This window comes from Cotesia typhae, unplaced genomic scaffold, assembly GCF_013202065.1.
Source record: "Cotesia typhae breed Kobodo isofemale line unplaced genomic scaffold, CoteBio_Ctyphae scaffold_91, whole genome shotgun sequence".
Taxonomy (NCBI): Eukaryota; Metazoa; Arthropoda; class Insecta; order Hymenoptera; family Braconidae; genus Cotesia; species Cotesia typhae.
Window position 1 is genome coordinate 1994450 of NW_027423781.1, and position 26566 is coordinate 2021015.

At 27.3% G+C, this 26566-nt stretch overlaps 6 protein-coding genes across 13 annotated transcripts; 3 read left to right on the top strand and 3 right to left on the bottom strand.

Annotated features, from left to right (window-relative positions):
- Nucleotides 1–51: 51 nt before the first annotated feature.
- LOC141537594 (putative peptidyl-tRNA hydrolase PTRHD1) lies at nt 52–3098 on the bottom strand. Of its 2 annotated transcripts, none has more exons than XM_074258673.1 (3): nt 2957–3098; nt 869–1062; nt 52–277 (listed from the first exon to the last, which is right to left on the bottom strand). In XM_074258673.1, exons 1-3 carry the CDS (start codon nt 2970–2972, stop codon nt 107–109), a joined length of 381 nt encoding a protein of 126 aa, XP_074114774.1. In that variant the 5' UTR covers nt 2973–3098; the 3' UTR covers nt 52–106. The 2 variants fall into 2 exon arrangements, with proteins under 2 accessions (XP_074114774.1, XP_074114775.1); XM_074258674.1 differs by lacking the exon at nt 2957–3098 and adding an exon at nt 1514–1616.
- On the top strand, nt 1747–3642 carry LOC141537593 (uncharacterized). The gene is made up of 2 exons (XM_074258672.1): nt 1747–2016; nt 2872–3642. The coding sequence occupies exons 1-2, from the start codon at nt 1927–1929 to the stop codon at nt 3568–3570; spliced, it is 789 nt and encodes a 262-aa protein (XP_074114773.1). The 5' UTR covers nt 1747–1926; the 3' UTR covers nt 3571–3642.
- A 609-nt stretch (nt 3643–4251) lies between these two features.
- On the bottom strand, nt 4252–6299 carry Btn (buttonless). 3 transcript variants are annotated; one of them, XM_074258686.1, is made up of 4 exons: nt 5815–6296; nt 5522–5745; nt 4552–4727; nt 4252–4457 (listed from the first exon to the last, which is right to left on the bottom strand). In XM_074258686.1, exons 1-4 carry the CDS (start codon nt 5973–5975, stop codon nt 4377–4379), a joined length of 642 nt encoding a protein of 213 aa, XP_074114787.1. In that variant the 5' UTR covers nt 5976–6296; the 3' UTR covers nt 4252–4376. The 3 variants fall into 3 exon arrangements, with proteins under 3 accessions (XP_074114787.1, XP_074114789.1, XP_074114788.1); XM_074258688.1 differs by having other exon boundaries at nt 4340–4457; nt 4536–4727; nt 5815–6299; XM_074258687.1 differs by having other exon boundaries at nt 4423–4481; nt 4549–4727; nt 5815–6299.
- A 5507-nt stretch (nt 6300–11806) lies between these two features.
- On the top strand, nt 11807–18724 carry Kal1 (anosmin-1 Kallmann syndrome 1). Its single transcript, XM_074258676.1, has 8 exons — nt 11807–12004; nt 12669–12793; nt 14604–14796; nt 14897–15214; nt 16693–16895; nt 17004–17148; nt 18048–18286; nt 18364–18724. Exons 1-8 carry the CDS (start codon nt 11983–11985, stop codon nt 18706–18708), a joined length of 1590 nt encoding a protein of 529 aa, XP_074114777.1. The 5' UTR covers nt 11807–11982; the 3' UTR covers nt 18709–18724.
- Nucleotides 18316–23177, bottom strand: LOC141537599 (putative carbonic anhydrase 3). Of its 2 annotated transcripts, XM_074258683.1 has the most exons (7): nt 22946–23177; nt 22164–22211; nt 20452–20607; nt 20143–20366; nt 19162–19395; nt 18819–19047; nt 18316–18569 (listed from the first exon to the last, which is right to left on the bottom strand). In XM_074258683.1, exons 1-6 carry the CDS (start codon nt 22977–22979, stop codon nt 18868–18870), a joined length of 876 nt encoding a protein of 291 aa, XP_074114784.1. In that variant the 5' UTR covers nt 22980–23177; the 3' UTR covers nt 18316–18569; nt 18819–18867. The 2 variants fall into 2 exon arrangements, with proteins under 2 accessions (XP_074114784.1, XP_074114783.1); XM_074258682.1 differs by lacking the exon at nt 18316–18569 and having other exon boundaries at nt 18725–19047.
- On the top strand, nt 21063–26432 carry LOC141537598 (TWiK family of potassium channels protein 18). 4 transcript variants are annotated; one of them, XM_074258679.1, is made up of 3 exons: nt 21063–21172; nt 25270–25871; nt 25933–26432. In XM_074258679.1, the coding sequence occupies exons 2-3, from the start codon at nt 25294–25296 to the stop codon at nt 26357–26359; spliced, it is 1005 nt and encodes a 334-aa protein (XP_074114780.1). In that variant the 5' UTR covers nt 21063–21172; nt 25270–25293; the 3' UTR covers nt 26360–26432. The 4 variants fall into 4 exon arrangements, with proteins under 4 accessions (XP_074114780.1, XP_074114781.1, XP_074114778.1 ...); XM_074258680.1 differs by having other exon boundaries at nt 21160–21176; XM_074258677.1 differs by lacking the exon at nt 21063–21172 and adding an exon at nt 21308–21343.
- Nucleotides 26433–26566: the final 134 nt, after the last annotated feature.

Sequence of the window (26566 nt, forward strand, 5' to 3'; positions counted from 1 at the left end):
TAATGAATATATTTAATATTGTATCATTATTAATAAATATTAAGGCATTAATTAAGTTTAATATTTTTTTATTGATCATAATTATATGGCGGGAAATTTATTTAAATTATTTAAACAATTTGAACTTTTTAAAAAATTTAGAAATTTCACTTTTGGGGTACGGCTTACAGACTAAACAAGTTGGAATATTTTCTGGTTGTTCAATCCATAATTTATGATCGATTTTTGCCTCCGATAATTTTGAATGCAAATCGGTTAATTTAGATTCATCTGCTGCCTAAAAATTAATTTATTATTTATGTTCAATTTTTTCTTTTTTTTAGAATATTGATTTTTATCACGGAGGTCATTAATTAATTATACTTCATTCGAAATCTGATTTTTTTTATTTTACAGATTTTTTTTTGACAAATTAATTTTTTGAGAAAAAAATTTTATTAAAATGCTACTTAAGGAAATTTTAAAAAATTATCAATAAATTTTTTTAGCACACAGTAAAAAAAATTAATTTGAACCAAATAATTTTTAAGAACTTCATCTTCTTGATTTAAATAGAAAAATTCTTGAAATAAAAAATTTTTCTTGGTTCAAGTAAATTTTACTTAATTCAAAAATTTTTTATCTTGATTTAAAATAATAAAACTTTTTCCTTATTTAATATTAAATTTATTTAATGAAAATTATTTTCTTGGTTCTAGAAATTTTTCTCTTGATTCAATTTAATTTTTTTTTTTTTGAGTACTAATTTATTTTTTATATTAAAAAATTCTATATCTGATTAAGTAAACTTTTTCTATTATTATTTTTTGTTTTTTTTTTTTTATTAATTTTGTTCTCTAAATTATGATCAATAATAATAACTACTTACTTCAAGAACTATTTTATGCATATTATCCAAATCAGCAAGATACTTTTGTGTGTGTAGATCATTGTAAAACATGTGAGTTACTGCCGTGCTGGCATGACATGCTTGTGCAATTACAGCCCCAACTGACCAGCCCATTGTTTTTAATAAGTCTCCTCTAATTACGACATATTGAACTATTAATGGTACCTCTGATGCTGCAACATAAATTATAAATTAATTTTTACAAATATTTTTTTCAATTATAAAAAACATGAAAATAAAGTCAGCTGACATTTAAAAATTTTTAGAATTATTTTTTTACTGAAAAAATTATGACAAAAAAATTAAAAAAAAAATTTCCACGTGTAAAAAACTTCAAATGCAATTTTTTATAAATTTATTTTTTTGTTTCAATTAAATTATGGCAAAAAAATAAATTTATAAAAAAAATTGACATTTAAAAATTTTTTAAAATTACAAATGCAATTTTTTAAAAATAATTTTTTGGAACAAATTTATTTTTTAAAAAATTTTTAAGTGACAGCTAACTTTAATGATGTTATTAAAACTAATAAAATTTTATTAAAAAAAATTCACTTGATACTTTAAAAATATTTTTAAAAAATTTTTTACATTTAATTAATATTAATAATTTAAAAAACTTACAACAAAAATATATTTTGTATTTTATCAAGTATCCATATTTATTTATTTTATTTATTTATTTATTGTTGTTTTCTACTATGTCAACTGAAGAGAAGAACTAACTATAACTTACATGTTTTACCACAAACTAAAATATTACAGCGCCGCCATCTAGCGGAATAAAAACAAACTAACTTCTTAGCGACAATATCCTCTGTATTACATACTTGAGATAGTTACTTATTTACTTGCGGCGCGTCGGTTCTGTTGCGTCTAATTCCTCCCTCAAAACTTAACCTATCTTTAGTGTTCACAATTCACGTTACTGCAATTTATAAACACGTGGTGCAAAATAATTATATTAAATAGTAAATTTAACAAGATTGTTATATATTTTTTTTTTAATAAATATTGTAATAAAATAAGTAATTACAATGAAGACAAATAATAATAAAATGGGTGTTAAAACAACGGAGTCAACTTTGAGTAAAGCGGTTAAAAATGTTAAAGAAATTTTAATTAAGGTAAGAATTTTATTTTATTTTTTTTTACCCTTTAATAATTTTTATTTAAAGTTTTAAATAATTATTAACAGTAATTAAATGTCAATAATTTTGCAGTTAAATTTTTGCTTCTACAATTGTTGTGATTTTTAAGAAATTTATTTTTGTAATGCAATATTGAAAAAAAAAAATTTGTTTTTAAATTCTAGTTTGAAAATTAATTAACAAAAATTTTCTTTAAAAATTAGAAAATTTTTTTTTTTTAATAAATAAATTATTAAAAACTTTAAATAACAAATTTTTTTCTAAAAAAATATTATGATGTTTGATAATTAAGTTAGCCGATATTTAAAAATTTTTAGAATTTTGTTTCATTGAAAAATTATTTAAAAAAAAATCAAAGAATAAATTTCACATGTAGAAAATTTTAAAAATTTCCCGCAATTTTTCAAAAATATTTTTTTCTTCTAATTTAATTATTAAAAAAAAATTATATTATTAGAGGCACTAAAAAATTATTAGTGCAATTTTTTAAAAATAAATTTCTTATCTCAGTTTATTATTCAAAAAATTGTCTGCTAATTTTAATATCATATATTTTAAAAAATTATTACAAAAAAAAAAAAAAAAAATTTCATTTTTATAAAACTTTAAATTCAATTTTTAAAAAATATTCAAGTTATAATTTAATTGATAAAAATAAATTAAAAAAACGTCTGTAAATTTTATTATTATAAAAATCTAATTTTTAATTAAAAAAAAAAATAAATATCTTAATTTTTTATTACCTTACAAAAATATTTTTTAATTATTTTATTTTAATAAATTAAAAAAATTTAATATAATTATTTTCTAATTATTTTAAAAAAATTTCAGAACACTGAAGCAAAAGAAAAGAAGCAAAAAAAACTATCAAAATCAAAAGAAGAAAACATAATAAAACTAAATAGTAAAGACTCACCAGCAGCTGCAGCCATTTCAAAAAAATCCAGTAAAATCCTCAAGAAATTAACAAAATCCAAGTCAGCTGACTCCGAAATAGAAAAAGAACGCGGTGTTGTTTACATCGGCCACCTTCCTCACGGTTTCTACGAGGAACAAATGAGGGTATTTTTCTCAAAATTCGGCGAGGTGACAAACGTCCGCGTGTCGCGTTCCAAAGTGTCCGGAAAGTCGCGAGGTTATGGATTCATCGAGTTTGCGCATGCGCAGGTCGCTAAAATAGCCGCCGAAAGTATGAACAACTACCTGATGTTCGGGAGACTGGTTAAGACCGAGTACATTCCGCCGGAGAAGCAGCACGACTGGTACTTCAGAGGTCTGGCTTACACCCGCAGAAGCTTCCCCAAGTTGTGGAACAGGAGGCTTCATGTTCAGAGGATCAACGGCAAAATCCTTGGCAAGGATCCTGTCAAGGACTGCATCGTCAGTAAAAGTGACAAGAGTTCCAATGAGGAAAAGGAGACCAGGGACTTGGAGGTTAGGAAAAAACTCTGTAGCTTGAATCTTCTCGCCAGCAGACTCAAGAAAAAGGGAGTTAAGATTGATATGAAGTTGGGGGATGTTTCTATTTAGAGGTTAATGGCTTATTATTATTATTAATTATTGATAATTATGTTTATGATAATAAAAGTGATTTTTGTTTAATTTTTGGATTGACATTTTTTTTTTTAATTATTTTTATCTTCTTCTTTTAGGAAATTATTAATACTGAAAAAACTACTGAGAATTTTCTTAGTAAAATTTAATTGTTCTTTTTAAGAAATCATTGAGACTAAAAAGAATGATGTGTGTACTTATGTACACGCGCAAGAAGTAATACTTCTTTAATATAATTTAATTAATTAATTTTTTTTTTTAGAAAATTACTGAGGCTCTGGTTAAAAAAAAAAAAAAAAGTAGTCATAATAAAATTTATAGTATTTTTAATGGAGAAATAATTTTTAGAATAAGTTTCATTTTATTATTATTTTGTTATTAAATGCTCAGGGGGGTTATCCCCGGAGTCCGGGGATATTATTATTATTATTATTATTATTATTATTATTATTATTATTATTATTATTATTATTATTATTGAAAAAAAAGTTGACAATTTCAACTATAAAAAATAATAATAATAATAATAAAATACAACTAGTATACTATAAGGTATAAGTAAAAACAAAATTTAACTGATGTCTTCTATTTTTAGGATTTGAGGAAAAGGCGAACAAATAAACGATCAGTTTAAGAACAAATTTATTATGATTGATTTTATTACTTATTTTTATTAATTTTTTTTTTTTTTAATAATAATTAAGTTCAAAATTTTTATTCGACTATATAAAATTTTTCAATGAATCTTTTATTAATTACAATTATTGTTTTATTCTTATGATTTAGTTGATAACTGGAGGATGAATGATTGTGTTTTTGGTTCTTTTCCATTTCATTCTTCTGTTTTGAAACCAAACTTTTACCTGAAATTTTAATAATTACAACAACTAAACTATTTATTTTTAGTTAAAAAAAAAAAAAAATATAAAAATATTTAAAACATTAGTATTATACTACTTGACGTTCAGTAAGATCAAGAGTGACAGCTATTTCATATCTGCGTAAGCGCGTCAAATAATTGCTCCGTAAAAATTCTATTTCCAATTGTTTAATCTGAATTTTATTAAATGCCGTTCTTTCTTTACGCAATTTATTGCTGCAAGGAGATAATTTTTTATTTTTCTTCTTTGTACCTGTAATTTATTATTATTACTATCAAAATTCTAGTTTTTATTTTATTATAACATAACTATTTTTTTTTTTTTTAGGAAAAAAATAGTTACGAGTTTCTTATTTAAATAAAGCGGTATTTCTTTTATGACATCATATTATTGTAGATTAAAATCATACATTAACCATAACTCATATATATATGTGCATATGTAAGATATATAAGACAATCCTTACCCGGAAGATATTATTTATATATGCTTTCAAGTGTAATAAAAAAATTTATATATATTATTCTAAAACAACTCACGATTTATCACAAAAAAAAGTATTTTATAAAATTTTAAATTATTATTATTATTATTATTATTATTATTATTATCATTATTATCATTATTATTATTATTAAATAAAAAGTTGAAAATTTCAACTATAAGAAAATAATAATGATAGTAATAATAATATCAACTTATTCTATAAATAATATTCTATAATGATAATAATAATAAAATTGAACTTAACAAATTTCTTTTATAATTATTATTATTAAAAAAACAATTTTTTTTTTAATTTTTATTATGTAAGATTAATAAAAAAAAGGTTGACAAATCAAAAGTAATAAAAAGAGATTTATTAATGCAAATATTTATGAAATATAGAGAGGGTCAGTTATAGTTTGTCATATGGACATCTGATGTATAAAACATTAAATTATCTCCCGTAAATACACACATACGTACATATATATATGTACTGTGTAGTCTATATTATTACGATGTAGGATGGAGGACGGAAGATGAAGGTAAAGACAACTTACCATATTCGGAGGTTGAAGACTTGACAGCCAGGTCTTCAAACTCTTGCGTATCTTCGACATGTTCGATCTCTTCTAAGGGAATCTCGGTACCGTTTATTGTCGAGTAATTGCAACTATTTTCTTCTCTTGGTATCGATAACAATCCGCTTGAATTTTCCCACAAGTTTGATTTCATTTCACTGTTAATGATTTTTTCTTCGTATGGAAAATTTTCATCTCCATTTCTTCAATAATTAATTATTTAATTATAATTTTTAATTAAAAAAAAAAAAAAATTTTTTTTTTCTACTTACTGAAAATAATAATTATTAAAATTATTAACTTGATATCCATAAAAATAATTTGAATTTTGTATAAATTGTTGATTGAAAAAATTATCTGAATTTTCTGTCGCAAATTTCGATGTTGAAATTTCTTGATAATTACCGTCAAAATTTTTTGATAAATATTCCATTAAAAAAAATTAAGAACTAAAATATTCGTTGTAAAAAAATTGAAAAAAATATTTTTTGTTGAATAATTTTGAATTGAAGAGAAATCAGAGCAGTGGATGTTTAAACAAATAGATGCAAATGACTAATGACTGATGAGGCTCCTGCTAAAGAAATGTTAAACATAAACTTGTCGCTTTGTGCGTATGATGCACATGTACAGTGCAAAGAAATAAAAACCGGCGACTGACCAATCATATGTCGTGTGCGTTGTGACGAAACTAGTTCATCTTTATCTCGATCTAAGTTTTTACTGTCCTTTAAGTAGGACAGTTGTAAAAATTGATTGAAATTTAAGTGCATTGATTGTGGGCGTCAATGCAGTCGAAAAAGTTTGTTAGTTTTTTACAGGCACTATTGGTGTGAATTTTTGAAAGATATTTATAAGAAAAAATTATGATTGACCATTTAAGATAATACTGCATTGATTTTGAACGTCAATGCAGTCGGTAAATTTTATGAGTTGGTAAAACACGATATTAATGTAAGATTTTTCTAAAAAAATTTAATTGACAAATTATTATTATACTACATTGATTTTGAATGTCAATGCAATCGGAAAATTTTGTAAATTGATAAAAGAAGCTCATAATACAGAATTATACAAGATTTGTCTGAAAAACAATGATAATTAATGAATCAGTACAGTACTGCATTGATTTTGAATGTCAATGCAGTCAAAAATTTATGTTAAATTGCAATAGACACTGTCGATATAAGATTTTAAACTTTTCTTCTAAGAAAAAATTGAAATTGATAAATTGATATAATACTGCATTGATTTTGAGCGTCAATGCAGTCGGAAAATTTTGTAAATTGATAAAGGACGCTTTTAATATAAAATTTTACAAGATTTGTCAGAAAAACAATTATAATTAATGAATTAGTACAATACTGCATTGATTTTGAATGTCAATGCAGTCGGAAAATTTAGTTACATATTTGGAGACACTGTCAATGTAAGATTTTGAGAAATTTTTCTGAAAGAAATTCTAATTGACAAAACAATGTAATACTGCATTGATTTTGAACGTCAATGTAGTCGGAAAATTATTTTAGATTATAAAAAGCGCTGTCAATATAAAATTTTGAAAAAATTTTCTAAAAAATCATAATTGACAACTTATTATAATACTGCATTGATTTCGAACGTCAATGCAGTCGGTAAATTTTATAAGATGACAATATAGGCACTATCGGTATAAGATTTTAAGATATTTTTCTAAATAAACAATTATAATTGATAAATCAGTAACATACTGCATTAATTTTGAGCGTCAATGCAGTCGGAAAATTTTATAAGTTGATAAAAGACGCTCTTAATATAAAATTCTATCCCCCTATCGATAAAAACCAAGGTTAAGTTTGAAGATGAAAAATTGATGTTTTTACCACTTCAACTTGGTGTAATTTCTAAACTAAACAAGATATTCAAATTTTATAAGTTGCATTGTGAAACTTTTATTAAGCTCCAATTTTTTCTCCTCAGAAGAGGTAATAGCCTCAATATTACTTCTTTGGAGTTTGTTTAATGAATCAGTTCTCCTGTTGCAGCCGTTTTCAGTCTTTTGTCTAATATGTTCAGGTAAGTCATATTCTAAGCAGTTATTAAAAATTTGGACATTGATAATTCAAATCTTATAATCTTCAAAATCGTTAGACAAATATTTAAAAAACTATTTCTTTACAAGATAATTTTTTGAACAAAATTAGTTCTGAATATTTTTAAATTTTCTTTATTTGAGAAATCTACTTGCATTTCGGCTGCCGAATGGTCTTTTTTTTTTTTCTCTGCACCAAATGTCATTAATGCTTTTATTACAGTATTAACATCTCAATAATACCATATAAAAACCAAAATACAATTACATATAATACAAAATAATCTTGAACCATTAAATTTCATACATTTTATACATCTTACATATCTTATAAACAGAAAACTGTAATAATAAAAAAGGCTCTAAAATTCAGGCGCGATGATTGCATCAGTTTAAAAACAGACATACTCAAGAAACAGATACACTCAGATCAGTCTATTATAATAAAACTTACTATCGCTATATAATTTACCCACATATGTTAACATTTCTCTGCATATATACAAACTAACCACACATACACATCAATGAATAAATGTAAATGTAAATATAATCGAACTACAATATGGCCACAAGCTTTAAAGCTTAAAGCTCGAGTACATCTAACGCTTTTTTACTCTCCTCTTCTTTTAATATTTATAAACTTCTGCATCTTATAACTTTTTCCTTCAACCCAGCACCAGTTCGGCACCAACATCAGCAACGTTAACATCTTTTAAAAGTAAAACTTAAGTGACTTGAATAAATAAACAATTTTACTTTTAAATTATTTTTATCGATAACGTAAAGAAGAATTTAGAATTATTTTAAAAATGGACAGCCGTTGGAGAAATGCAGGTAAAATTAAATAATTATTAATTTAATTATTGATTTATGGTTTCATGATTTTTTTTTTTTTTTTTGTAAACAAGGAATCGCTGAAATAACAATGCAAGCGTACGCAGACCGCCACGGATTGTCTGCCGGAAGAAATGAATCCGATAATATTTGTTGGCGGCCCAGGGCCAAACCAATTGCATTGACCATTGTTTGCATTATTATTGTGTCTTTGGCGGTCTACTGGCTAATTGTCGGCCCTATTTTTGAGAGCCAGAAGCAAAGAGGCAAGATCAGCCGAGGAGAACGCAATTGTGATTGAGTTTTAATTTATGTGCAAAATTGTATTGATTTTTGATAATTAATTTTAATAAATTTAATGGAGAATTTATTGATTTTTTTTTGTTTATTTGGTGTGTTTTCATCCTGGGAGTAACATATTTTTTTTTCAGACCAATCGGATCAATAGGTCCTGAGATATTGAGGAAAAACGGGCTACATTGATTTTAAGAGGCAATGCAGGTGAAAAATTGGTGGGGGGACCAAAGGGGCGGAGCTTGCAGTGAAAGTGGGCGTGTTTTTAATAAAAAATGTTGGTGGGGATAGCGGTATGGTGAATTGCATTGATTTTGAGCGTCAATGCAGTAAGAAATGTCGTTGATCGAGTAAAGATAACTTTTATTGAAAGTTTGAAGATTTTTTTGTGATAAATATTTTAATTAAATAGTAACTAAGTAAAATGTATTGATTTTAAGTGTCAATGCAGCAAAATTGTCATTATTTGTGTAAGGTAACGCCTAATTATTACAAAGTTTACTTACAATTGCATTGCTTTTGAGCGTCAATGCAGTAAAAATATAATTAAAGGTAAAAAATGACTCTTACTTAAAATTTTAACTTTAATATATCAATGCTGGTATTTTAGATCCTTAATTACAAATGCATTGACTTTGAGCGTCAATGCAGTCGAAAATTTTATGATATTAACACAAAATAAATTTTTATTAAAAATTTTCAGAGATATTATTAACAAATGAATACGATCAAGAACATTACTAATAAAATACATTGCTTTTGAGCGTCAATGTAGTAAAATGTCATTGGTTAGTAAAAAATGATTCTTAATTGAACTTTTTAATTATAATTATCAACCCATGGTGCTATTTTCAATCCTTACACATATGTGCATTGATTTTGAGTGTCAATGCAGCATAAAAGTCATTATAATCCTATAAATTGTTATTTACCAACATGTATTCATTTTGAGCGTTAATGCAGTCGAAAATTTTATTATATTAACATAAAATAATTTTTTTGTAACATTTAATGATATATGTTTCTCCTTCCACTTGCAAAAACCTCCAAATAAAATCTTCTATTACCTTTAAAAAAAACATTTTCATATTTTTTTCTTCTTTATAAAATATATATAATTAAAAACAATTATTTAGTGCCTTTACTTCCTTATTTTTGTTATAAATTCCTGGACTTCCTGCCTAGGAAAAATCAAATTCACAAATCACTCAAGCTTCCTAGAAATTAAGACAAACCAATTGTTTTTTTTTTTTTATTAATTAAGGTAAACTTTTTTAATAAAATAATTTAAAAAATTTTCATTTCTTCTTTGACATTTTTTTAGAAATTTTAGCAAATAAATATTTATTAAAATAATTTTATTTATTTTTCTTGAACTCAGGCACAAATTACTCATAAATTTAGTCTACGTTTTTTGTTTTTATTCTTTTTCAAGTTCAAATTACATATTTGCAATGCAAGGTCAATGTAAAAGTTCATATATATATATATATATATATATATATATATATATATATATATATATATATATATATATATATATATATATATATAACAAAAGTTCAATTGTTACTTTTTACAAATTTTTTTTTCTTTTGCAAAATAAAACAAGTTGTTTATAGTATTTACGAGCGGACTACTACCTTATATATGTATGTGTATAATTACATATATATATATATATGAATAAAAGGTATAAAAAATACAGATATGTGGTTGTTGAAGGTAACCAGGATATTGGCGCAGTAAAGTTAAATGTTAACTGCAGCACACATGTCCGGATCCCCAGTTTTGTATATTCACTAAAAGCTTCCTATAGATATATAAATGTATATATGTATATAGCTGGTTAGATATTTATAGTCTAATGGTAAGTTTATATATATGTATATTTATGTAAACTCTTCCGCAATTTGTGAAAAAAAATTTTTAAAAAAGTTAACCTGACCCGAGAAAATTATTTAAAAAAATTAAGTAAAGAAGAAATATAATTTAATGAAAAAAAAAAAATTGTTGGAAAATTTTAAAAGAATAAATATTATTAATAAAAAAAGAAGAAAAAAAATTATGTGAAGAAGAAATATTATTGAGAATGAAATTTAATGAAGAAGAAATCTTATTAAGTGAAGAAAATTATTAAAAGAAGAAATTAAATAAAGAAGATAAATTATTGAATTAATAAAATTACTAAGAAAAAAATTGAGTAGAGAAGAAATATTGTTGAATGAAGAAAATTATTCAGAAAAAAAAAATTAAATGAAGAAGAAATATCATTTAAAAAAAATTAAATAAAGAAGAAATATCATTTAAAAAAAATTAAATGAAGAAGAAATCTTATTAAGTGAAGAAATTATTAAAAAATTAAAAAAATTGAGTAAAGAAGAAATATTATTAAGTGAAAAAAATTATAGAAAAATAAATTAAAAAAGAAAAGAAAAAAATGATTAAATGAATTAAAATAAAATTGTCAAGATAAAAAAATGATTAAAAAAAGAAAAATTATTGAAAAAAAAAAATTAAATAAAGAAGAAATATTATTAAATAAAAATAAAATTACATCAAGAAGAAAAATTGTGGAATTGAATGAATTATAAACGAAAATAAAAGAAAAATTGAGCCAAGTAGAAAATTTATTAAAAATAAAAAAAAAAGAAAGTTATTTTAAAAAAAATTTATTAAATCAAAAAAATTATTTTTAAAAGTGATTTTAATTAATTCAAAAAGAATTTTTAAATAAAAAATTGTCTTAATTCAAAAATTTTTTTCAAGTCAAGAATATTTTTTAAAAATAATTTTTTTTTATCATTATAAAAAATGATCATTGATCCTTAATTTCTATTTTCAGTTTTGTTTTTGCAATTTTTTAAGTATGTCAAGATTATTATTTGCTCTTGATAATATTATCATTAAGAGTTGATATTAAAGAGTCTTGCTACGATTAATAAAACCGAACGGGGAATATAACATAATACTTATATATACGTATGTGGGTTGCAAAAGAGGTAGGAGGAGGTAGAGCCTGCTCACAAGGATCGACCGGTCAGAAAAGTGAACTCGATCTCAGTTCGAACGCATCGACTCTATAGGCGCCGGTATATACCTGTACTTGTACTTGTAGCCATTTTAATATTATTATTTTTGTTTCGTTAATTATTAAATTTTATCAACAAAAATTTTATTATTTTTTTTGCAAAGTGATGTTTTTTTGCTTTTGCTGGGCAGTGATTTGGTTTTTGGAATGATTGGAGTTTTTAAAAAGCGTACGTTTTTTTTTTTTATTTTTATTCTGATTTTTTATTTAATTTTTTTGAGGTAGAATACGGAAAATATTCTGATTTGATGATTAATCGTGATTAACTCGAAATATCTCAAGAAATATTGAAAATATGGAAAAAAGGTATCAATAATTTTTTGTGGAAAATTTTGTGCTCTACAAAAAAGTACTCTTGTATTTTTTCGATATTTTTGATATTTTAGAAAATAAATTGAAAAATTTAAACTTCAAATTTCGTGAATTTGCCACTAAAACTTTTTTATTAATGATTAATTCAAATTATCGTGTCAAATATTGAAAATATCAAAAAAATATCTCAGTACTTTTTTATAGAAAATTTTGTGTTCTTCAAAAAAGTACTGATATGATTTTGTGATATTTTTGATATTTTATTAGATAAATAAAAAAAATCTAAATTTAAAATTTCCAAATTTATTATTGCCGCTTTTTAGTAAGTGATTAATGCCAATTAATCCTAATTATCTCGTAAAATATTAAAAATATCAAAAAAACATTTCAGTACTTTTTTGTCGAGGATAAAATTTCCCCCAAAAAAGTATAGAGATATTTTTCCAAAATTTTCAATATTTAAGCGAAAAAAATTGATTTTATTCTCAAAAAATACAAATTAAAAATTTTTGAATTTTTAGAACTGGGATGGTGGTTAATACTGCCGACATGCTTAGCTTTTTGGACAAAGTACACCGTAGAGTACGATGCAATGCGAGTGGCTCGTTGTTACTCAAAATGCGATCGATATCCTTCAATTAACCAGGTAAAAAAAAAAAAAAAATAAAAACATTACTATGACTCTCAAATATTTATTTTAGCCTCAGGCCTTTCCCCTCTCTCCTAAAAAAAAAAAAAAATAATGAACCCAACTATGCAAAAAAAATATAACAACCCCATTAGCGAATGTAAAGCAGGAAAAAAAGTACCCGATACAAAAAAAGTTTAGCAAAAACAAAAACACAAAGGACCGTGTATCGAAAAACAGGTTTTCACGCCTCTTGTGCACAAAAGAACAATCGTTAAAATGGGCCCGTGTATATTTATATTTATATATACATATACATATATATATGCTTTCGCATTCGAGGAAGCTCTACATAACATAAATATACGGAATATAAGATGTGTGTAATGTAAAAAGTAGGGCAATAAGTAAATAGACCCGTTTTTTTTTTTTTTTTTTATTGTACATATAAATATACAAATTTTTTGAGTAGTTGACTTGTAAGTGGTGTAAAAGTGTTTTTTTTTTAGAGTGATTTAAGAGCCAAAAAGCCGAAAAATTCGATCACCGGGGAGAGCGATTTTCTTGAAGGGGAGGTGTGACGCAAGAACAAAATTGCGCATTAGTTTTATTGAGATATCTCCTGAACAATTGGGCTTAGAGAAAAAAATTCAAAAGGTTTTTTTGTAGAAAATTTGATTTTCTATGAAAAAGTATTGAGATTTTCTTTTTAAATTTTTCGTATTTTAGGAGATAAATTCGAAAATAGTAATCTTACCTTTAGAAAATTTTTCTCTTGAATATTTGATATTTCATATTTTTTTAGCGTGCAATTATACATATTGAATGACAAAAAATAATTAAATATTATTTGACATGTTAATCAATAAAAATATTAATGAAAATTTACTTCTATCGAGATATTTAATTTTTTGGAACAAGAGACTGAGTTTTTTGAAAACAAGAAGATTTTCTTGGCTTAAATAAATTTTCTTGGATCAAGATACGTATTTTTTAAAGCAAAAGAATTAATTTTGTTGGAATAAGTGAAATTTCTTGGGTCAAAAAAAATTTTTATTTCCACTCAAGAAAATAATTAAGAAGAAAATTAGATAGATAGAATTGTTACGTTGTACAACAGTAAGAATTGCTTTTTACAATTTTTTCGTCACAATATTACTGCCAAATTCAAATTTTTACTGCGCTCAAATTATCTTCCGATTTTCGCAACCATGCCAGGTACAAGTCGGCTACCGAAGCGACTCCCGACGGTTAGCGTTGGAACTATTCTAACAACCGTCGGGGCTCGAACCCTCGCCTTACGACATGATGTACGAACAACCTAACGATATAATGACAGCCCGAACGGCCATCTTGCCGCTATTAAGAAGAAAATTATTTTCTTGGCTAACGTAAACCTTTTTTTCTGTCTATATTTTTGATCTTTTCAAAGATAATTTGAATAACATCAATTTTAAATCGCTTATGCTCCTAAACCAACTTTTCCTTGATAATTAATGCTCCTTGACTTGTTAAATATCAAAAATATCTCGGTACTTTTTTAATAAGAAAAAAATATTCTAAAAAAAAGTATTAAAATATTTTTTCAAAATTTTTGATATTTCTGAAAATAAATATTAATTAAAAAATATTATTTCTAAATAATTAATTTTCTTCCTTCAACTTTCCCTTGATGATTAATGCTCCGATTATCTCCTTAAATATCAAAACTATCAAAAAAATATTTCAATAATTTTTTATAGAGCATAAAAAGTACTCGGAAATTTTTTTAGCTAAGGTCAATAATTTACCGAGCAATTAAAATTTTTCCAATCCTATCTTCTTTCAGTGCATGGAAACCTGCCTGTCGGAAAATTTCACCAAGCCGGGAAAATGTCCGGAAGAAAACTCAATGTCTCCTTTTGAAGCAGTTTGCCTAATTGCGTGTGCAAATGACTCTCAATGTACCGATTTAGGAAAATGTTGCTCGAACGACTGCGGGATAACTTGCATGGATCCTACCGGCCTTAGCGATCATCCTGGCAAGTTTGAAAAAAAAAAAAAAAAAAAAATATTGTCCACTCGCAAAATCATTTCCAAAAAAATTTTTAATTAAAAATTAATTTTAAATTGTGGTTGCAGATTTGCCTCCAATTCCAGAAAAAATAATCATCAGGAGGGAGAAGAGCAATATGGTGACCCTCGATTGGAAGCCCAAGGACCTGGTGCCTAGACGCGATGAAGGAGTATGTTACCTGGTGGAAGAACGACATGTCCTGGGTCCAAGATACTCGGAGTCCCGGTTGACTTCCTGGGGTGTTTTGCATCTGGGGAGCAAACCCTCCCCTTCTATTAAGGCTGGGCTGAAGACCGGACATTGGTACCAGTTCCGGGTCGCGGCTGTCAATGAAAAAGGATCCAGGGGGTACTCCGTTCCGTCGAAACCGTTTAAAACAGCCGGTAAGTCGAAATTGCGGCGCATTGATTTTGAGAGTCAATGCAGTGCAATAAAAATTTTTGAATCCGCGAAAATAGTTTGAGTTTGAGTGTTAACAATACAATTTAAGAAGGCCTAGTAAAATGCATTGATTTTGAGGGTCAATGTAGTAAAAAAAATAATTAATTGTATCGACGGCCTTTAATTGGATTTTAAACGAGGCATTGTTGACGATTAATACTTATTAAAATGCTCACTTGCAAATGCATTGATTTTCAGCGTCAATGCAACAAAATGCAACTATTTGAAGAAAATGTCTCTAACTTGGCATTTTACTTGAAAATCGTTAACCAATATAGCTAGTTTTGATCCTTACTCATAATTACATTGACTCTGAGTGTCAATGCAGCATAAAAAGTAATTATAATCCTATAAAGCTACTTTTATTCTGAATTTCAACGTGACGTTATCAATAATTACTATTTATTCTGCTACTTTCCAACATACATTGATTTTAAGCGTCAATGCAGTCGAAAATTTCATCGTATTAACATAAAATGATTCTTTAATAGAAAGTTTAACGTTACATTAACAAATACGACTAATAAAAAAGTTTACTAACAACTACATTGATTTTAAGCGTCAATGCGTACTTGTAATTGAAACAAAAAATAGAAATGCATTGATTTTTAATGTCAATACAATTCAAGTGTGTGAAAAAAAATTTGAAATATACCAACACTCAAAATTTTGATGAGTAACTTTTCAATAGTAAGATGGTTAATTTTAATTAGACTTGAGTAGCATTGATTTTAAGTGTCAATGCAGTTTAAATAGGTAAGCATACTGAAAAATAAAAAAGGTTATAAATTTAATGGAAAATTTAGAATAATCTCATTAATTAAGACACGAAATAGAAATGCATTGATTTTGAGCGTCAATGCAATTCGGGTATGTTAAATATATTTATTATTGACAAGTAAAAATCGATATTGCATTGATTACGAGTATCAATGCAATGAAAAAATTTTATTGTTACATACAAATATTCTTTATTAAAATTTTGATGCGACATTACTTTCAAAAATTCGAAATTGATACAGCATTGATCTTGATTGTCAATGCAGTAAAAAAATTTGATTTTTTGCATAACAAAATTTTTTTTAGTTTAAAATTTCATGCGTTATCCTTCCCAACAATTCTTATTCGTTAACTAAACCCACCTGCATTGACTTCGAGTGTCAATGCAGCAAAAATAGGTCAAAAAAATTTTCTACCAACAATTTGCTGTAATTCTGAATTTCGTCACCAATTTTCGCTCTTTTTTAAAGTTAACAAAGTTATTTAAATTTTTTTTTTTGTAAATACTTTTGCGTATTGTTGAGTTCCCGGCGGTACTGAGTGCAAGGACCCTTTCAGGTAGTGGACATAAGTAGCTGTATGTGAAAACATATGTGTTTAGTAATTCAGAATGCAATGTTTTTGTTGGGGCGGATAAAAGAACCTCGGAATCCGCGAGAGCCACGCAACCTGTCTTTGAGCGGGGCCCGGGTCCAACCGTTCGATGGTAAGCTGAGAATTCTTCTTCGATGGAGGCAGCCACCCTCTGACGTTCCAGTCATGTTTTACAAGTTGTTCTGGAGTCAACTGATAGTCGGACCTACCAATGAATCTGTTATCATTTCTCATCGCAGCATTTCTAAGGTTAATCATTAATCATTAATCATTAAAATAATTTATTTGATTTTTGTGGATATTGTTGAAGAAATTTGCTGAATTTTTTATTTTATTTTTTTTTTTTTATTTTTCAAGGACAAAAATTGCTTCGAAATTAAAAATTTGGAAATTGGGTGGCAGTACTTCTTGCAAGTTCAAGCAGTTTCTATCTACGGTGGCAGGAGGATTATGTCCAAAAAAGTTTCTCAAGTTTTTAATAGCACGGATTATCGAGATTATGGTAAGAATAGTTTTTTTTAAGAAAAAAAAAAAAAAAAAAATGGAAACAAATAAAGCGATTTTGACCGACGTGGTTCTCAAAATCTACCCGTTCGAATTGGTCCAAATTGGATTCAAAATCTAAGTTTGGTTAAGCCCTTTCGAATACCATCAACCGCGATAAAATCGGTCAAGCCGTTCAAAAGTTATGAGAGGTTTACATACGGCCTGATTTTTGAAAACTTTTAGTTTTTTTTGGCGGGAAATTCAAAATCTGATCTTAGAATTTTTTTAATGAATTTTAATAAATGCATTTTTGAGTAGTTAATGTATATCTTGTGAAGAAAGTGTTTTTAGACTGATTTTAAAGCTAGAAAGCCGAAAAATTCAATTTTAGGGAAGCGCGATTTTTTTGTAGGGGAGGTGTAACGCAGGACAAGATTACGCTCTGGTTTTATTGAGATTTCTCTTGAACAGTTGGGCTTAGAGAAAAAAAGTTGTGCAAGTTTTTTGTAGAAAATTTGATGCTCTATAGAAAAGTATTGAAATGTTTTTTTGAAATTTTTGATATTTCAGGAGATAAATTCAAAAACACTATTTATAAATTGGTGATTTTTTTGTGGCCACTTTGTAGTAATTAATCCTGATTAACTTGTTAAATACCAAAAATATCAAAAAAACATTTTAGTAATTTTTTGTAGAGCATAAAATTTCCTTCAAAATGTACTTAAAAATTCTTTGCTAAGTTCAATAGTTTCCGAGTAATTTCAATATCTCCATTTCTTCTCAATAAAAAACAAGTATTTTTTTTAAATCTAACCTTTCTATGCTTCAATTTTTTTTCAACTTCTCGCAATTCCAATCCTCTTACTTTCTAACGCCTTTCTACTAGTTTCATAACCGACTTCACAATATTTACAGCTGACACAAGGGGTCACTCTGGAAGATGTGAGCGGCACCACTTGGGACTACGCGTTCGCCGGCTAATTTGTCAATGCTCTGAAGAAATTGACGCGCGATTAGTTTGGCCGGTTGACGAAAAGGCCACCAGCTACAACGTTTCCTGGCGCCTAGAGTCCTGCAGCATCTTAAAAAATTCGCGCAATTCTAAAATCACTCCTAACCTAATTTCTCCCATTTTGTTATCAGAAATAACAAAAGTAAGTTTTAAAAATTAAAAAAATTAAAATTTCTTCTTTTTTATTAGATTTTATTTACAAAATTGAAATTTTTACAGAAAACGCGGTTTGATATCAATAATTTGGAGAAAAACTGCACTTACACTGTCAACGTACGCAGTATTTTAAATAATAACAATAATAAAAACAATGATAGTGAAGATAAGAAAGACAATAATGAGTTAGGAGGACCGGCTGATGATAGTTGGCCGACTGAAGTTAATGAAGAGCGCAATTTATCGATCGAACTGACGACAAATATCAGCTGTAATAAAATTCAACAGAACCGTAATAATAGTAATAATAATAATAACAATAACGATAATAACAATGGTGATTTTAAAGTGACAAAGTGTAAAAACAGAAAAACTAGACTCAAAAAAATTTACAATAAATTTTTTTGATTATTACTAATTAAATTTATTATTATTATTATTATTATTATTATTATTATTATTATTATTATTAATATTAATATTATTATTATTGTATTTTGGATAAATAAATGTTTGACCTGAGAATGGCATTCGTTGGAAAAAGACTCGAACTAGTGAGTTTTGAGCTCAAAATAAGCTCGACAATATGGCGGTGGCGAGGAACACAAAAGGAGTGGGGGTAAAAATAGGGGAGGAGGAGTAGCCGAGGAGATGGTGGTATACTTTTCGGTCGCCAACCTCTTGTGTTGGGCGGTAGTTTGATGCCAGGGTTCCGTTGTGGGTTTGGACGTTTTTGAGGATTTTTACCTGGAAGAAATGTAATCTTTAGTATTCAAATTGACAAGTTATTATTACTCTTACTGAGAATAAAATAATATAAATCATTAGTGATTCATTAGTACTTCCATAAAAAGAACTTACTTGCGACTCAGAGATGGTCAACTTCTCAGTCATAACAAACCAGACGACAGACTCTTGGCACCCAGGAGTAGTCAATGAGCCTGAGTATCGATAAAACGTCGTCCTGTCATTTGGCAACAAGTGAACGGGTATGACTTTTCGTTGAATTTCTATGCTGCTTTTACCAACCCATTGACTCACTGACTCAGCGGCTTTGAGTATTGCGTAGAGATTGTCGTTATCATCATCGCTAAGCTGCAATTTATTAATAAAATTTACTTTAACATCATCAGCATCATCATTATATAATTATCATCATCAAAACCTTCATCGTCATTACGATCATAATCATAATCATCATGACAATCACCATCATGATAATCATCACCAATATCATCATCATGATAATTATCATCATGATAATCACCATCATGATCATCATGATAATTATCATCATGATAATCACCATCATGATCATCATAATAATTATCATCATCATCATCTTCATCATCATCATCATCATCATCATCATCATCATCATCATGATAATCACCATCATGATCATCATAATAATTATCATCATCATCATCATCATCATCATCATGATAATCACAATCATGATCATCATGATAATCATCATGATAATCATCATGATAATGATCATCATGATAATCATGATCATCATGATAATCACCATCATGATCATCATGATAATCATAATAATCATCATCATGATAATCATCATCAATATCGTCATCATGAAAATCATTATCAATATCACCATCATGATGATCATGATAATTGTCATCATCAGGATATTCATGATCATCATTATGATAGTTATCATCACTATGATAATCATAATAATTATAATCACTATGATCATCATGATAATTATCATCATCATTATTACCATTATCACCAACTACCAATTAACTAATTACTGGCTAATTATAAAGTATCTACAGGTCAACTTTAAATTAATCAACTCATCGTAATTACCTTAAACAGAACAGCTACGACCGCAACGCCATCGTCATGCTCGGATGCAATTGACACATTTTCATACTTTTTATCATGATGTACTAAATGGAGCTCTAGTGCATCACGAGTGCCATCAATTGTGTGCTCAGCACCCCAATGAAAGTGCATTTGCTCGAGCACGTATTTCGACGTCAATCCACCACCACTTAAAAATATTGGTACACCAGACAATGTTATTTGCACTTTGCAAATTTTTGAGAAACAATAATAATAATAATAATTAACACAAAAATTTGGTAAAATAATTGACACAGATATTGTAGTTACCATTGTGACCGGTATTAGTCAATATCCCGGTAAATGCGTAGTCGTAGTGCAGAAATTTCAATGACCCTAAATCATCCTTGAGGGTGTTGTCTGTTTCGATGTTTATCGGAGATTGTCTCTTGCCATTTTTGCACACTCCCGGCCAATTATTTGGACCTGAAACACAAAATTGTGAAAATTTTCGCAAAATTGTTGGCCTGTCCGTTTTACCCCTCCATCAATAGATTTGTCAGGCTTGATTAAAATTTATAAAAATATTGATTAATTAAATTGTCGATAATAAAGATTTCAACAGAAGCGCGTTCGATTTTCTAGTTATATAAAATTATTTATGACCTTATTAGCATACATCAATACATACTATGAAGGTCGCGGGTTCAAATCCCACCAAAGTTTTTTTTTTTTTTTTTTTTTTTTTTTTTTTTTTTAAATATTTATCATTCAAATAAAAACAAATAACCCGATAATATACACTCGAAACATTTATAATCTTATCTATAATGACACAGATTGATAGAATCTTGAATTATTGATTTATAATTGATAATTGATATTATTTGCTTAGAAAAAAAAAAAAAAAAAAAAAAATTAGAAAACAAGAGGTTTAATGACAACAATAAAACGGCGTCAAACAAGTATAATAAGAGTAGTTGTCAAATTGGCAATTATCCAATCTGTGCTATGGTACATCATTTCCTCAATCAACCGGGGGACCGTCGATGTAGGTGTAGTGTATAATAATGATAATGATAATGTTAATGTTAAGTAAAGGTAGATGTGGACGTATGTTGGTAATCGTACCGATGTTTTTACATGGCGGTATCGTCTCTATGACTCAAAGGTCTCATCTGCTCTCATTAGATCTATACAGATGGGATCGTTTTATTATACGGTACTTTTATAATTGCAATTTTATATGTAGATGTCCATCTCCCACCCACTTGATTTACATGTGAGTGTGTGTAATGACGCAGAGAGTTTTTGTATGGTCGGTTTAGTTCTTTTATAATTTTGTGCATTATAAAGGTAGGGGTGTGCTTAGCCGTATTGTTAGCTTAAATACTCGGTAAATGTCACTTAAATAATTTATAGACGCCAGGCATTGACACATGAACTTTATATTTCAAGGATCTTTTTTTTTTTTTTTTTGTTTAAATAATTCTCTAAAAATTTAATATTAATTTTTAATTTGCATAAGAATCGTTTTTTGTAGACGAATTAAAATTCTAAAGCAAAATCGAAATTTCTACAGGCGTGCTAATTTCTATTTACAAATCAATTTTGAATTTAGATTGATCTCAATTTCAGAAGAAATCTACTAAAAAAGTTGATTATCACAATTTTAACAAATTTTCAAAAAAGTTATTAAATTTTTTTAGAAAATTTTGGTATTCTTTTTTTTCTTTTATTTTTTAATTGTTCGTTTTTTTTTTTTTTTTTTTTTTTTTGTACTTTTCAAAAATAATCGATCAAAAAAAGATAAAATAGAAATTTTATCCAAAAACTTCTAAAGCAAAATTTTTTCCAGACTTTTCAAGACAAAAAAGCTATCGAAATCTTTATATTTTTTTTCCACGACATTTTTTATGATAAAAAAATTTCTAAATTTGAAAATCTTATTTTTTTCTTTATTTAAAAACAGTAAACCCCACTTGTAAATTGTTCCCCTTTTTAAAACTATTCATTTATAATAATTTTGATAACATTATTACCATTTTCGTCGGTGTAACCCCAGTCGTGGCTTTTGATTGAACATATATCTGAAAAAAGAAAATTTTAAAAATAATTTCTGTTAATTTATAATTTGCGACTCGTTTTTCCCAGGCTTTGTTAAGAGATTTTATTGAATTAAGTAATTAGGTAATTATGGAATAGACTTTATCAAAGGGATTTGCTTGAGGGCACTTTCATATAATTATTCTATTAATTTCATTTTTGTCCTCTGATTATAATAATAATGATAATATAATAAAAATGAAATTATTTATTTTGTGGTTGAGTTTTTAGAATAATCTATAAAATTTTCAAAAAAATTGAATAAATAGATTGTGAGATATATAGCAAAAAAATTTTAAATGCATTGATTTTGAGCGTCAATGTAGTACAAAAAACCTTATTTATCGTACAAAGACTCTTATACATTTCAATAAATTCATCAAAAAATAAAATCTTATATATTCCAAGTTCATTTTCACTCATAAAAATCAGTGCCAAAATTTAATAAAAAAAATGAATGATTACCACCTACTATCAAAAAATAAACCGAGGTGAATATCTCAATATCTAAAACTACAGCGTCTAAAATTCAAAGCACCTTGTGCCAAATTTAAATTTAATTCAATGCTACAATAATTTATCAATTACTCTCAATTTATTATTACAAGCATTATCATTATTATAATCATTTTAATTCATCTCACCACCTACGTGATTGACTTTAAGACAACAAATATCCAGATTAATAAATTTTAATAGCGCTAAAACATTTACTCACTTGCAATAATAAATACCAAGCAAACTAATAACATCGTTAACTTCAAATCTAATTTTTTTATTTAATAAATTATTGCCTTTAATTTTTGCCGTAATTAATTACACTTTTTTTTTTTTTTTTTTTTTTTTTTAAGTGAATTGATTGAAAAAAAATTTTTTTTTTTTAATTAATATCGATGGAAAGAATAAAAAATTTATTCTTCGATCTGCGCCGCTCGACGACAGAGTTACGACTGAAGATGACATGTTACGCGGTCAACCCTTACGATATATATTCTATTCTACCTAGGTCATTATTAATTAGTATCACACGCAATGAGACAATTTTTAAATCATCGTTCATTATCTTATTAGACAAAAAAAAAAAAAAAAATTTTTTTTTGCTTGAAAATTAAACTTGTAATTTTCTTATTAAAAGTTGACAATTTTTTGTAATTGTTGGTTATTATTAAAGAATTGTAATTAAAATTTTTTAAATTAAAAAAAAATTTTTTTTTTTTTTTTTTTAAATATAATTTGTAATTTTTTTTTTTTTTTTATGAAAAATTCAGAAATTTTCAATAATTATTGACGACTTTTATTTTAATTAATCAAAAAAATTTTTTTTGCTTAAAAATTAAATTTGTAATTTAAAAAAAATTTTTTTTGATTTTTAATTTTATTTATTAAATAAAAACATTAATTATTTGAAAATTAAACTTGTAATTTTTTTTCACACAAAGTTAAAAATTTTTTATAATTATTATCGAATTTTAAAAAAGTAAATTGGTAAAGAAAATAAAAAAAATAATTTTCTTATACATAGTTTGAAATGTGCTAATACATTGTCACATATAATGAAGATAAAACGGATGAATACGAAGTTCATACCGTGATATTGACATTCGCAAAGAGATTAACTGTCAAGTCATCTGGATACAATTGTTCCATGTCCTAGTTTGTAATTAAAGAAAATTGTTTTGTTATGAAGATAAAAATGATATTTTCTTTTTATTTTTTTTGTATTTTTACATTAATTTTGAGAGTCAATGCAATAAACGACGAATTTATCAATTTAATTTAAAAAAAAAAAAAAAAAAAAATCTGACTGAATTAAAAAAACAATTCTTTTTGGTCTTATGACCAACTTTCGGTCAACATAAAAAGGAGCTATAAAAAATATATTTAACACCCCAAGTGTTGCAATGGTGAAACTAAAAGGAAGGTTTTAATTTAAATATTTAAAAAAATAAGGAAGTACTTAAATAAATGCCCAATAAATGTTTAAAATGTGTGTATATACGATCGGTCATAAAACGTTTGAAATTGCAGCTTGGGTCCTCATCATAGTCGAATAAACACACCGGATTGAACGCTAAAGTGTTCAATCTAACATCTGATATTGTGGGTGTTAACGTTTCTGTGTATGTCTAAGTCTTTGTGTGTGTTTAAGGCACACGTGCATAGAGTAAGCATAATATCACTGAAAAGAGTTCAAAAATAGACGCATAGGCCAGAAAAGCTTTTGCTTATTTCTTGTCTTGTATTTAATTATATTGAAGATTGCCCGCTAAGTCAGTTCGGTGAGTAACCTCTGGCATTTAACATCCAAATTAATGTGCTTTTTACTATCAAGAAAGTTTTGTTATCCACCTGGTGTCTGTCGACTAAAAAATATTAAAAATTTTTATGATTAACTGGGAATACATTCTATTAAAATATTGTAGAAAATACTTACAAGAAATTAGTTTTTGTTAGCTTGGAAGATTTTTAAATCAAAGTTAGTTTTTGACATAAATTCCATCAATTTTGACATCACAAAATTGTAAGTAAAATTTACATCACATTTTGAGTTTACATCAATTTTATTTCATTGACATCAATTCAATCAATTTTGACATCACTGAAATTGACATCAATTCCATCAATTTTGACATCAATACAATCTATTCCTACATCGTAAAATTGTAAATAGAAGTTTCATTTAATTTAAAGTTGATATCAACATTTTTTTTCATTGACATCAATTCCATCAATTTTGACATCACAAAATTTTAAGTAAAATTTACATTACATTTTGAGTTTACATCAATTTTATTTTATTGTCATCAATTCCATCAATTTTGACATCACTTAAATTGACATCCCTAATCAATTTTGACATCAATACAATCTATTCATACATCGTAGAGTTGTGAATAAAAGTTACATCAAATTTAAAGTTGACTTCATCATTTTTTTTTTTCATTGACATCAATTCCATCATCTTTGATATAAAAAAAAATTGTTTTTCTACCATTGACATCACAAATCAACTTTATCATAAATTTCTAAATCTTTTCATAGACATCTTTTCCATCAACTTTGACCATGACAAAAATGCGATCATCTTCCCGGTCCTGCAACTCGTCGGCAACTTCTATCAACAGAGACCCGCGGGAAAAAATAAAGGACTGTTGCCGGAAGCTAGTGGCCTTCATGTGCACCCAGGTGGGGGTAGGAGGGCTGGTAGTCGGGTACGCAATAGTTGGCGCCTTAGGATTCATCACCCTTGAGACGCAGTCCGAGTACCCCCACGTCGAGGAGATGCAGCACCTGCGAAAGAACTTTAGCGAGAAACTTTGGACCGCGACAGCAGCTGACAGGAACGTCAACGTCCTCAACAAAACGGCCTTTAATCGTCAAACCGACGGCTTACTCAGCGAATTTCAGATCGAGGTCGTTAAAGCTGTCAAAAAGGGATACAATGGAAAATCCGTCAAGGACGTTTGGTCGCTTCCTGCCGCTCTGATGTTCTGCTTGTCTGTCTTCACCATGATTGGCTACGGGAACATTGTTCCTAGAACCATGTGGGGAAAAGTTGCTACTGTGGTCTACGCCATCTTTGGGATTCCGCTGTATGTTCTGTATTTTTTGAACATGGGGAAAGTTCTTGCTCAGACGTTCAGGTGAGAAAATTTTATATTTCGCCTACCGATTGGCACTTTTTATTTATCTGTACAATTCCAGGTGGCTCTACAGATGGTTCCACGTCTGCACAGGTCGGAAGAAACCCGGACAAAGGATCATAGTGCCATCTACCGCCTGTCTCTGGGTTATATTCGGCTACATCCTGATTGGCACCATCATGTTCGCCCAGTGGGAGGAGTGGGACTACTTGGACAGCGCTTACTTCTGCGTAACGTCGCTCTGCAAAATAGGAATGGGTGATTTTGTTCCAGGCGCGAACATAGTTGAGGCGAAAAGCGGCAGCCATCTTAAGTTGGTCATTAATTTCGTGTACCTACTTCTGGGCCTGGGATTGGTTGCCATGTGCTACAATCTTATGCGCGAGGACGTTCGGGTCAAAGCGAGGGAACTCAGGGAAGAAATCATCGAGGCTTTTGAAGACTTCAAGTACCGGATGGTTCATTGCTGCCGTGTAAATTCCACGTGATTTTAGAAAATGGTATTGTTTATTTTTGTTTTTTATACTTTGTAATTTTCGAGAGTAAAAGTAACTTTAAAAAGTTGTTTGGAAAACCCAAAATTGTACGCCTCATAACGCTCGTGTCGAAGTAAATTTCTATCACAACTGCTTCGCGTTATGAGGCGTGCAATTGGGTTTTACTTTTTATTTTTCATCTCTTATATTTTTATCTAA